Here is a 14,151-nt window from a genome sequence, read left to right as displayed (position 1 = left end):
CCTGAATGAAATCAGGCAGGAAAAGAAAAAAATTGCCATCCTACTACTTCAGACCTGGCAGGACAGATGGACTGCTACCGACAAGGGCCCAATCACCAAGAAATTTATACCTTATGTGAATGCCGTATTTCCTAAATCTCCAACTTGGTTTTCTCCTGGTCTTCATACCACCTACCTCATCACTGGACACGGATCAATAAACCATAAATTAACATCCATGGGAATCATTGACAACCCCTACTGTGCATGTGGTGAAATAGAAGACTGGAACCATCTAGTATATACCTGCCAACACTATGAGGACCTCCGCAGCATCCTGTTTACTCGTATACAAGATAACCCTCAAGGAAATGAACACTTATTCATCACAGAAGAAAACTACTACTATGAGTTTACCAAGTTTGCACAAGCCCTCTTCACAAGACGGAGCACCTTATTGCCAACACAAAATAGGAACAACCCAAACATCTGATCCTAACCTAACTGGCCAACTGATCTTAACCTGGATAGGATCAACTGGCGTATGGACCACCTCATTCCTCAGTGGCAACTTGCACACGGCTCTCTTGCTGTCTTATTTATCGTCCTTCCCGGGTTCCCCTTTCAACTGATGGCGCTTATTGCTCCATTGATAACCTGGAGGATACCTTCGCCTACATCCTCCATATTTCTAGCTATACCCTCCTTTCTTGCGTACACTCTGTACTTCCCCGACTCTACCTTTTTTTTTTTTTTTTTTTTTTTGTCTCCGTCCAGGAAGCTCTGGCGACCCTGACAAGCCAGAGAATAATGGGCAGACTGGCTACCTCCTAGTGGTGTGTGCGGGCAACGTGGAGTCCCACTAGGGGCCCTGCGGCCAAATGCCAGGACACACAACAGAACCTAACGCAATATGTCATATACAACACACAACACTTTTCTGGCATTTACAGTAGTACTGTATTCCTTCACAGCGAACATATGGCGCAGATGTGGGAAACCACAGGTGGCGCCTGACCCTAATACTATGCACACTATGCACACTATGTGGAGGGCCAGAGTCTCTAATTGTACCTGGAATTTCTACCACTGCCGCAAAAGCTACTTCTCTAACCGCAAGGTCAGCATCAAAACAAAATATCACTGCATCACCCGACGTCTAACCCGAGGCTGTCCTCAGGGCTCCATCCTGGGGCCAGCTGTCTGGAATATGATACTCGACGACTGGCTCCTGAGAAACTACCCACACACTACTCGGCTTTCTTACGCCGACGACATGGTTATCATCATCGAGGGCCCCACCCGCGCCACCATAGAAGCCCAGGCTACGGTTGTTCTCTTGCTCTGTCCGTATGGGCCACGGAAAATAAACTCTCAGTCTCCACTGAGAAGAGCAAAACCCTCCTATTAAAATTCAAACTGGATTTCTCCAGACCTCCTACCATACGTTTTAATAGCCGCCACTGAAAAACTAACGATCGGTGAAGTACCTAGGAGAGAGTAATTTTGGAAGACAGGAGAACTTTTATCCCCCATATCCAAGCTATCAAAGAAAAGATAAAAAAAGTACATCACTATGTTAGCACGCTTTACCCGCAAGGACTGGAGTCTTAAAGGACCAGCTGAACGCCTTCTATATTCAGCAGTATTTATACCAATTGTCACATATGGAGCTGCAGTTTGGTACCACCGAATGACTTTAGTGCATGCTCAACTTAAAATTCAGCAAATTCAACGACTTATGCTATTACAAATGACCCGCATGTAGAACGACATCAACTGCCGCCCTACAGATACTAACAGGCTGCCTCCCCCTTGGACCTCCACGTCGCTTTTATCGGACTCTCTCATGCCACCAAGAAGAATAAGGAAGCTGAATTCCTCACTATTCAAACCCGTACCGATACCGACATCAAACATGAACATAAACGTGTGTGGCTAGAATTGATAAACCTATGGCAAACCCGCTGGAATAACTCCACAACTGGTGCAACTACTAAACTTTTTCTCCCCGAGGTAACCTACATCAACAAACAACGTTCCACTTGGTTCTTCCCAAACGTCTATGCTTCCTTCCTATTAACTGGCCACGGGTCCTTCAAGAAACGCCTTCTAGAGTTCGGTCTAGTCGAGGATGCCCTCTGTACCTGCGGAGAACCTGAAGACTGGGATCACGTGATGCACTCATGCAACGTATACTTAGATCTAAGAATCCAACTACTCCTAGACCTCCACACTACATCACTTCGGCCAGAAACCAAGTTACTGGAATCTAACGATGCTTTCCGTGCACTAACCACTTATGCCAACGAGGTCTTTCGTCGTCGCTGGTATCACCTGCAACTCCCGAACACTACTCCTGGATAACCTCCTCCACACAGCAACTGATACCCAGCACCAGAAACTTCCAGTCATGAAATTGAAAATTGAGGCCAGCCCTGCCTACTCCGCTCCGTGATTCTTCCACTTTCCGGTCTCTTCCCTGCTCTTTCCTTGGCCTTCCCCACTCTCGCTCCTGCAGGAATGTGGACGACCCACCAGATGTCTTTTACTCCCTGGTCTGGCTCCTCGTGCCAGTGGACGGATGCTGGGAAGCTCCTTCCTGGTGATCGCGCCTCCCAGTAACGAAGAGGCCAGTCAAACAACACAAACAACACACTACTCACACATAACCCATACTGACTGGCTTTGCTATGTTAACAGAGTATTTAACGCAGATTTGTGGGAAACCACGGGAACCGCATACCAATAACACTACGTCCACTATGTCACTATGTGGAGACGAACTGTAACATGAGGACGCTACTCGAAATAATTCAGTACAGTAGTTTTCAATGAAATACCTGCAGTGATCTCAAACTCATTGGGATATTAATGGGCGTGCAAGGAGGGTTCACAAAATATTACTGTTGTCTATGCTGTGGAACAGCGCTTCTACCCCAAACCATTAAATCACAAGTGACTGGCCTTAAAGAAGAACATATCAGCCAGGAACGAACAGTGCTATTACGTTCCATTGGTGGATCCAATTAAGGTCTTCCTTCCACTTCTCCACAATTAAACTTGGCCTAATGAAGAGTGAAGAATTTTCGAAGATCAATTCCGCGAAAGTGAAAGAGGGAATCTGTGCGGGGCTTCAAATCTGTATGGAGCGCTTCTGCAGGATGAAAGCTCTGAAAAACTAAAAGCATGGTAGGCTTTCAAATGGCTTTGTGGACACTTTTTGGGTAACTACAGCTCTTCCGCATTGAAAGATGAAGTTCATAAACTGCTCAAGGATATAAAGAAATGGGATGCCATGTGTCGCTGAAACTTCATTTCTTTTATTCGCATTTGGACTTCTTTCCCGAAAATCTTATCTTTGCACAGCGAGTGACAAGCAAGAGGAACGATTCCATCAAGATACATTGTCAATGGAAAATTTCAATATCAGTAGCAGTCAATGGCAGACTACTGCTGAATGTTGTACTGAGACATTCCGGAAAAAGTGTCCAAAAGGAAATCATCGGCACATTTTTAAACTGTGCATATCTTTTTCACAATAGTGAAACGGTACTGTTTTAATTATGTGTAAAAAGCGTACTGATTTTAAACTGTAAAAGAGATGAAAAGTAATCTTGTGCTTTGGAATAAAATCGTGCTAATTAACTTGTACTGATACTATCAGCAGCTGTGTTACAAAAACTACACATGATAGAAAAAAACTCAATATTACCCTGTAGAAAAGGAGTTTAGATCTCCTGTGAAGGAGGTAAATGTAAATACTGTATATCCCATGTAAATTCTTCCCGTTCAAACGGAAGGAATTTTCATGGGCATCTTAGTATAGCGAGTCAACCCAGCTGCATGGCTGTTGAGTAAGGAAGCCTCGTGACACGCATGCGGAAAACCAGAATAAAGAGCGAAGTCAAGATAATACATGACAAAGGAAAATAAAACATGAATGAGAGGAACAATAATATTTAAACAACAAAAAAAAAGCTCCCTGAATCTTTAATTAGTCGTGGACTAGAATCGGATAAATAAAAAACTCAAGAAATGATTATAAAAGGTTAGATTCACTTTTATCAGAACTAATATCAAAAGTATCGAATTAAAAAAAAAAAAAGATTTGGAAACAATAATAGTCAAGGGAAGGAAGCTATAACTACATTCAACGTTTAACAAAGTATGGTGTAAAAAAAACTGAGCTCTCCTGGGACTCTAATTATAAAGGATACAATGTAACGGACACAAATTATGAGCACTTATAAAAGCTGCTAATATGTAGTAGAATGCGTGTCATTATTTGTTATACAATAATAAATTTCCCTTCTATGATCTGTACAGAGGAAGCCAGAGAAGTTTTGTACTTGTACGAGCGGAGCAGTTAACAAAGGACAGTGCATTTTTATAAATGATTAAAAAATGCGAATAATTACTGAATTGCTTGGGTTTATTCTAGGAGACAAAGCAGTCTTCAAATAAAAGCAGCATTACAGAGCGCATCTGTAAATATTCGTGCTTAGAAACGTTATTTAAAAAAAGATATTTCTGAATTAACATTAAGAACACGGATAACAGTTTGTTTCTTTTTTTTTAACAAGAAATATTTTTGATAAATATTGAAAAAGAAAAAAAAACAATCTTAGAATAAATTACATGCCATAAGATTTGCTGTTGAGATGAAATGGACTCCAGGGGAAAAAAATTCAAGTTAATTATTTTTAAAGGAGTATTATTTTTTATAATACTTTGTCTTTCAGATATTCCGCTTGGAAAATATTTAAATGGTGATAGAGTTAACGAAGAAAAGCCTCCACCCACTATAAGTATTAGGAAATCTGTTTGAGATGGTCTACACTTTCCAAATGTACCCTTCAAAACTTCGACGCAATACTCGCGATATGAGGCCTTTGCACTGTCTGGCTCTAACCAAATGTCGGGTGTATCACCTGAACAACCCAAATTAAAAGGAATTAATTCATCTTGAAGAACATCGAGGTAAACTTCAGGAGTTGCTATACCCACTATGAAGACTGTTACGAAGACAAGAATATTAGAAAGTGCACGCCACATTGTCGCTAACTGAGAATGAAAGGGATTTTCAAAAAGATAGGATTTTCCAAAGCCCAATAACGGTAATTTTATTTTTGCACTTAACCATCTAAATGAAAATGAGCTTCATCAGAAACTCATGATGCGCTTAAAATGTGGCTCATTCCCGATTTCAGTTAAAGGTTGAGATAACTATCTTTTCAGAATACGCTGATAAATGGTAGATTTTTCTCATTTCGCTGAATTTTATATTCATGTTTTGTGAAAACAATCAAAGCTTTTCTTAGGAATCCTCAATACTGTTCTATTTGGCTGCATCCACTAGCTCAAGCACTTTGGATGGGCGTCCAATGAGGATACAATCCTTTCTTTACACTTCTTAAATCCCAATTGCTCTGTACACAATTTTCTTTGTGTTTTATTTCGCATTTACATTTACTCCAAAATTTGCATTTTTGTTTATGTCTGGGATTGAAATAGAATGGGATTGATATTACAAAAATGTAAATTCTGTGTTTCTTTTGTGGGGGGGGGATTAAAATGTCGCATTTCCAGAGTGGTTGCCTACGATTCCAAATATACCTTTAGAGGGTCTTGTCAAACTTTAGAGCGTGTTTTACAGGGCCAAAGGATGAAAAATATGTATATAGGTCCTTCCCATCCAAATTAAATATTCGGAGGGGGAATATCGCCCGTTTTTTCTCATTCATAGAGTGAAGCAAAGGATGCCTGCCAAGTTAAATTTTTTAAGAAAGTAATTAATGCGCACTGTAAGCGACTAATGAGAACTTTCCTTTTTGTCTGCATCAGAATAATTGTTCGAAACACGGATAGAATTGCTGCGCAAGAATTTTCCAGAGTTGTATGTGCTATACCTAATGCTGCTACTAAATTTCTCTCGCTAGTTTCCTCCATTATGTGTTCTACCTTTTCTCTAAAGCAGGTGTTCGGACAGCTTTGGTTCTTCTCCAGTCAGCAGTAAGCAACAAGCGAAAAGATACAGTCTTTCGAAGACGCCGATGGAACGGCATAAATGGAATGAATGTCTGTCATTTCAGCATTACAATATCGATTATTCACGGTAAAAAATAACGCGTTGATCGAAAATAGCAACAGGAATGCTGTTTACTTACAGGTAACTTCAGGACAACCGATAAACGGAACAACCAGAACAACCGGCGATTCACTTTACGAACAGTTGCACCACCATACACGGACTCGTTCCACAATTTGTAGCATGAACTATGGCATCAGATATGCAAATGATCCAAACTTACCTGTCATCTACTTATTGACAGGCATATTTACCGTCAATCTATGGGAATAAAAAAATAATAAAAAAAAGCTATAACTTGCTAGGGAAGTGTTTCCGGACTTTATATGTCCATTGAACTTTTCCCCTCCACCCTTATGCTCAGTAAAACATACTCCAAAAGTTGAACGAGGCCTTTCAAAAACACCTTGTATATGCGATTAAATTGATCGATGAATAAAAAAAGCAATCTCTAATAATATTTATCATATTCTCTGTAATAATATCATAATATATAAAATCACTTAGTGGTAAAATCAAAGATATATAAATAAAACGGGAATGCCCACCAACTTCATAGATTTTATTTTTAACAAAATTTGAACAGATGGTTAAAAATAAGTGTTGAAAATGTTATCCTTATATTATCATGATTTTATCAAAAGCAAATTTATTTAAATCAGTAAAGAGATGATAGCATTTCGTACCAGCTTTTAAAAACACCAGAATCCAGAAAAATTATTAATACCGTCATCCAGCCGGAATATACTGGAAACCGCCTTCCAGAACGTTTATTTCGAGTTAATAGAATGAGTAAGTAATAATAAGTGGCCCTGAGTAACAAGCGATTGCTCAGTGATTTACAGTACCTCAAACTGAACTGAAAATCCTACTACAGTATTTGGTTTTCCTGGAATATCTCTACTACAACTAAATGCTTGTGTAAAAGGTCTAGAAAGAAAAAAAATGCATATTAGGATTTAGTTTTGAACGTTTTAGTATCTGCCATATAGTGCAACGAAGCCCCAGTCTTTTGCTGCACAGGCCAAAAAAAAAAACTGCCAGCCTCAAATACCTGTTAAGGCGCCTCAGTAATCAACAACTCGCGGCTAAAAGAAAACTTCCTACATATCTACTCTAAACTTCTTTCCCTTTAATTTTCAATTTATGGTCCCTAGTTCTGGAATTCTTTATAAAAGTGAAAATTCTGCCTTGATTCATTTTACTAACCCGGTCATGTCTCCTCTAAGGACCCGATTGAGGTTGCCAACCCACATAATCGAAGTGTTTCCTCGTAAGATAGTCCTTTGCCCACCTCACCATGGGCGCTGCCCATTTTGGACCCTTTCAAAAAGCTTAGTCTTTTATTTTTTTTGGTTAAGATCTCCAAACCTGAACACAGTATTGCAGGTATGGTCTTACAATTGCCTTATACAGTGGAATTATGACCCTCTATCTCCACAAGCAAATGTTCAATAAATCATCGACAGAATGCCATGGACTTTCCTAACCTCCTGTTTACACTGCTTAGATTGGTTGGTTGGTTAGTTGGTGTAGGGTTGTAGAAGTAAGTACCTAAAGAACATAATCTCTAGCTAAAATTTAGGGATGAAAACAACGGTACTAAAGTCGTTGCTAAAATTAACAAAGTATTGATTTCTCGAGTCTTTGAAGATCTCTTCTGAATCCAGAAATGCTCTCATAATTATACATAAAGGTTTGTTTACTTCTTTTGCTGCTTATTTTATATATTTAAGTAAATCCGACATCAATACACAGGGGGAGGCCATTTGTTTACTCCGGGGTTGGGTTCCTGGAGATTCCGTCGTTTATAATCCGGGTTTCATTTACTCCGATTCGATATACTGCTTAAAATAATATAATATAATCAAATAAAAATACAAAAATTTTAATATTTAATTTAACATGAACATTACATACATGCATTTAAATCACATTTATTCCTTAATAAAATATAAATAAGTAGGTATTGCTTGACGAGAGAAAGGCTCTGGTTGTGGATCGTCAGAATCGAATGGACCCCTTCTGCCATCTTTGGATCAGTTGGAGACTCTTCAGATTTATTTTTAAGATAAGAAAGGAGGATTGTTTGCGTTGGTTGGCACATCCTCTCCTGTGGAACATAGTAGTGACACTGTAACACCTGCATTGATTCCTCTTCTAATAGAACAGCTCCGTTCCTAGTCAGAATCAATGTCGCCTAACCTCTGTACGTACCTATCAATCCCAGCCAGAATTTCCTGAAAATCATGGGTTTTTATAGACCGTAAAATTGGCTCTTCTTGTTCTTGGTGCTGTTGTTGTTCCTGAGTCAACTGTGCAGACAAATCTCCCATTTCCTCATTTGCAAGAGACTGAGAATGGCTGCTCTCTAGCAACTAAGTCACATCATCAGGATCAACATTGTCAAGCCCTCCTCCTGATTCTTTGCGGTGAGTTCACTTGCAATTTGTGACACTTATTCAAATCCCCTGAAATCACGTAGCACACGCTCAAGCCCCACTTTCCACCACACTCCATTCATGCCAGTTGATGTGACTTCTTTCCAAGCAGCATCAACGTTGTTGATGCCCCTTTCAAGATATTATATAACTGCCAATATTCTTTGACAGACATATTGCAGTTGTCCATTTCCCGTAAATCTCCCGTCCCTAAATGTCTGCCGAAGATAGTAGGCTTTAAATTTCACTATGATGCCCTGGTCCATTAGTTACAACAGGGAGGTAGTATTTGGCAGCAAATATTCAACCTGTACATTCGCAGTTGTCCTTATCCCTTAAATATTTCATGGACGTCCTCCTGGGGCATTGTTGTGCAACAACAATAATGCCCTCCTCAGATATTTATTTCCCCCACAGTAGCGATGTACCGTTGGACAAAGATAATCTTTTATCTCTATACTAGTTTGTGAAGACATCTTGCGTCATCCAAGCCCCTCTATTTGAAGTCCAAACGATTGGTAAATTTGTTTTAATGAGCCCCTTCATCGCCCTCTGTGTTTCAAAGTGATAGACGAGCAATGGCTTCAATTTTACAGTTTTTGAAACATTTCCACCAAGAAGAAGAGTTAAACGGTCCTTGGCAGGCTTCAATCTAGGAGCATGTTTCTCTCTATGGGAGCTGAAAGTTCTTGAAGGTATCTTCCTTCAATAATTATGTGGTAAATCAAACAATCGTAAATCAAGGGTCTATTGTACTGTAAATCCCACATCAATATCTAGTAGTTATTTTATCTGGCGATTCTTAATTCATGAAGTCACTTAATAATCAATCGAGAGCATTGCTTTCTCTTGTCGCCAATCTAACATGCTGGAATCGAAAATATTCGTCCAATAAATCCAGAAAAATATTACTGTTTGTATGACCAACCAATAAGTTACAGTCAATATCTGATAAGTTAAAATCCCCAGTTATACGACATTCTGATTTATTAGTCCATTCTATTTGTCATTATAATTGTTCATTATTCTCATCACAATAATTTAGCCTATAACATACTCTTACTGTATTTTTGTTTCTCCAGTGCTGAGTCAGTGCCACACCACACTACATTGCCCTCCCATGTCAATTTGTACTGCCTTAGATTTTATGTGCTTCTTTAACTAAAAGCATAAATTCTTTTCCGCTTTCTCCTCCTTTCTGTACACATTGTACTCACCACATGCAAATTCCGAATCCCTTATGTGTGAGTGCACCATTTATCCGATACCTCTACAATAACCCAATTTGTTTAACCAATACTTCAAATTTATTATTTCTGTTCTTGTTTCTAATTTTGGGCCAAGTCAAACAGAACAGTGATGCATCAGTGTAATGTATCTGTAAATTGCGTGCACTCTTTGGTTGTTTTGACTGTTTGCAGGATGAATACTCGCGTTTCCAGGGTGGAAAAAACTATACACTCCTTAACTGAGACTGACCATAGTCTGAAAAGAAGCTCGTGAAAGTTCTTCTCGTTTCGGCCGGTCTTGAACGCTGGTCTTTACCACCCGGTGTGGTGGGAGATGATCGTAACTACTGCTGCGAAGTCTTGTGAAAGATGTATCGAAGCTCCAATAACACAACCTATGAGGTTAATGTGTATTTAATTACGATATTTAAACATATAAGAAATTTCTGATCATAAATGTAAATATAACGTGTTAGCTCTTTATAGATATTTAACCGTTCAATATGCATTACGTTGAGAAGGCATAACCAGTCGAAGTTTATTATCATGTCAAGTTTATCAAGTTTACACGTAAATCCTTATAAGGTTCTACAGCTTATTTGGGTATTCTTCGTGAAAGTATTAATAAGATAACCGATCTGTTCTTAGCAAAATGTTCTTAGCAAGCTCTCCGCATTTGGTGAGGTTAATTTTTAGATGGAACCTTTCAATTAAGTCAACGGGTTTCTGAAAAATAAGATTAACTTTGACTTACTTTAATAGCGTATCGTGAGCAATATTGGCTCACGAGACGCTGGAAAGCGGGATTAAAGTTTCTGCACAAGAAAGAGAAATAAGAGAAGCAAATTTCGGAATAAAGGAAACCCCAACAGAAAAGAAGAATGATGGGAGATCCCCCCCCCCTTCGTGCATTGCTACAAATCACTGTCTTGGAAAACAAGAAAATGAAGATTCTGTGGGAAATAAAAACAACTTAAAAAAGAGATCAGAGTCAAAAATACAAAGTGGGCAGAGTAGAACCAACCATCCTAAAACGGCGTCCAAAGCTGAGAAGATCAACGTTGATTAATTCGAATTTCGCATAAATTAAATCGATAGTGAATGCAAAATTTATGCTCAGATTAAAATATAACGCAAAGTACGAGCAAATAAAATTCTTCAGGCCAGCCAAAATGGGAAAAGACACTCCTTACTACCTACAAAATAATGGACACATCATCAATAGTCTGGCTTGATGTGCGAGCAATTTAATGTCAGTCCAAGTGGCTCCTTGGAAGCTATATGTTATTTTGAATGAACACTACTTCATTTAGCCTTGTTACAGCTCCTAAAACGGTTGGCAATATATATGCTAATGTACAGACGTCGTTGTGTAACCAAGGCTGATTCGATAATTGAACAAAAATCAGTTTTCTTTTTTGTTGCCTGAAATTGTTTTGTTTTCATTACGAAGTTATTATTTTTTTAAAATATTGTTTCGTTTATTATATTTAATTTCGCTGATACAGATATACCTCTCAATAAAATGTTATTGGAGCCAATACCGGGCAATAACAGCTCCATACGTGAAACGGCAAGCGAAGCCATTGTGGGAACAAAATCGCTAGAAACTAAGAATTTGAATGAGGCATACATGCAAAATACAATTGAAGTTTTCTACTTGAATTCAGATAAGCAGGAACTGCATAAAAAGCATTTTTATTACTTTTTCAGTAAAACCCTCCCTCTAAATCGGTCTATATATTCCCATTGATTTTATACTCGCTGTATTCCATTTATTGTGAGCAATACTCGCAGTTTATACTTCAATTTACGTAAAGAACTAACGTGATTTCTCTATCAAACTTATAGGAAATTAAGCTTTAAAATGTTCTTGCGGTACAGCAGGAGAGTGACACAATTCCTGCTCAAATTATTATAATTTTTTTTAAATTAAAATAACATACTGAACTTTCTAATGTGTCTCTTTATTTCAACAGCATAAGAGATACAACTGGGAATAAATGCACACTTATTTGTTTTAAAAACGCAAAGTGTTTCGGTAATAGCCTAATGTTCAACAGAATAAATGTTTTAATAAAATTGTCCGCTGACGCAGGCAGTTTGAGAGCCACACGAATGCTGCTACTTATACTTAGTTTAATTATTTCGTGCTGAGTATATTCTCTTTAATATACTCACGAAAGCAAAGGTTTCTAAAAAATCTTCGATTAATTAATTAATTTTGATGATGCCATATTGAGTTGTTTTGATATTGGTGCGATATTGGTTGTTTTGATATCGGGTGCCTGGACAGATGGTTCCACTATTCACGATCCCCATCCTTTTGGAACCAGGCGCTCACCTGTCTTTTGGCAACTTGAAATCTCAGCTATAGATATACAGTATATGTAATTATGTTTATGAAAATGCGATATTTAAATTATTTCGGATAGATTTTCAGGTCGCTAGCATTAATTAGTAAAAACAAAAGAAAAAGGAACTCCATTGTCAATTGAGTGGCTTCAATTTATGAATGAAACTCGTTTCCTAATAAATAATCTCATACGCATGCGCAAAGCGCCAAATCTGACAATAAAACCCACCTCTTTCTTTCCTTGCTGTCCTGGCCTCTGGCAGTTCAGGAGCCGACACTGCACCGTCGCTATCTTCCTGCGAGTCATGAGGAAGCAGTGTTTTTTCAAGACGAACTGGTTGTGCGAAACGGCGGAAGTCTATCTCTGACATTCTGACTCTTGGCAGCGAGTTACTACGCACCTGCGTATATCCTCGTGGCAGCACGGGGCGGGCAATCCCCCGTTGACGTGACAGCAAGGCGCTCTTTGTCGTCTCTGATTGCACTTCAGTGTCCGAGGCACTTTCAATCACCGTTCTGCGACGTGGCAGACCGACAGTGTACGACACTTCGTCGTATCTTCTGGCTCTTCCTCGTCGTTGCATAGTGACCGAGAGTCCTGACCCCGACCTCCGTAACGGTCTACCCAGCGAATAATACCTGTCGTAAGCATCCGACCCAAGAGTTGAGATTCTTTGTTCGCTCTCTGTACGGAGCAATCTCGGAGAACGACCCAGGGGTGCTCTTGGGTCCTCGATAAACCGCTGTCTGTCTAGTAGCACGCGGTCTGCATGCACCTTCGAATACTGACTGGGAAGTGGGAAGAGCAATCTGTGGCCGTCGGGAGGGGGTTCAGGATAAAAGGAGTGCACTTGTTCCGCCAGGGTCTCTAGCGTCTTGGGGTACTTTTGCTGAGCAATGGGCTGTCGAGTCATAACCGGAGGTACCCGGGATCCATCCCACATACGTTCAATACTTCGTGCCTCTTCTAAAGCTTTAATTTCTCGAACGTTGGCGACCTGCGGAGCATAAAAGTAATCTTTGACTTCCACCGGACGAGCCACCATAGCAGGTGGAATATTCATGAGGCCTTTCGTCCGTGAATGAATCAACCAATCAGCGTCGTTGTTCCCATTGTATTCTTCTCCCGCTTCGTCTACGAATTCTTTCTTTAACACCACCACGGGAGGCCGACTCTCCTCAAGACTAGGTCTGGAAACAAGAGCCGTGGTGGTCCTGCCACAGATCTGTGACCTTATGGTCAGCACCAGACGTCGGGGTATCGACATGATAATCACAACGTCGTCGAGGCTGACATTTCGCACATCGACAAGGTTGACAGCCAAAATCTCATCCTCGACTTTCAGTAATCCGCTGCTGTAAACTGCACTCTCCAAAGCTATTCGTGATATAAAGACTCCTTCGCTTGAAAGAACCCCTCCACCCTCCCGTATATACAGTCCCAAGGTCTGTCCAGGTCTTTTAATTATCTCTACAAACTGAACAACGTGACTGCTGTCTGCCAATCGTAGATATTTCCGGCATGCTTCAGCCCCCGCTCGCCCTAGTGTTGCTGGATCAAGAAGACGAATGATCATCTCCCCTCGTTTCTCCACTGCCTCCGCTGCCTGTGGATCAAAGTCCTTTTCCACTGCCTCGATCTGACGGAAAATCTCCGTAGATATGCCGCTAACTTTCCGAAAATCGCTTTGTACAACCATTTCTGGAATCCGACCATGGGGCATTCTGAGTCGAGACGGTGCCACGCGATGACTAACTTCTTCCGACACTTGGGCTTCGGCTTCTCGGGTTTCCTGTTGAAAGAGTTAAAAACAATAATCTCATTAAGATATATTACAATTAGGTGTGCAATACAGTATATTTTGCGAGTGCAAAACATTCAAAGTATACACTGGTGTTCAAAGAAAGTGCATCATCTAGGAATTTCACATTACTAACCATTTTTTCGCGATGGTATATTATATTAATGACTAGCATCACAAATAGAAATATAAACAAAAAATATTTATTAATAGTTAAGGCAAAGCTAAGTAATATTTGACAGGTTCTCTCAAA

At 39.8% G+C, this 14,151-nt stretch overlaps 1 protein-coding gene across 1 annotated transcript in view; it reads right to left on the bottom strand.

Moving 5' to 3' along the window:
* Positions 1 to 14,151, bottom strand: part of LOC150080794 (rho GTPase-activating protein 100F-like) — a 172,117-nt gene that overhangs the window by 101,910 nt on the left and 56,056 nt on the right. The window contains exon 3 of the mRNA XM_090382139.1: positions 12,326 to 13,889. Coding sequence (XP_090238265.1) covers positions 12,326 to 13,889 — 1,564 coding nt within the window. The remainder of the gene's footprint in view (positions 1 to 12,325; positions 13,890 to 14,151) is intronic.

The sequence above is a fragment of the Mastigoproctus giganteus genome, chromosome 9 (genome assembly GCF_048544385.1).
Source record: "Mastigoproctus giganteus isolate SK-2022 chromosome 9, ASM4854438v1, whole genome shotgun sequence".
Lineage (NCBI taxonomy): Eukaryota > Metazoa > Arthropoda > Arachnida > Uropygi > Thelyphonidae > Mastigoproctus > Mastigoproctus giganteus.
This window is presented reverse-complemented; position numbering and strand designations above follow the sequence as displayed.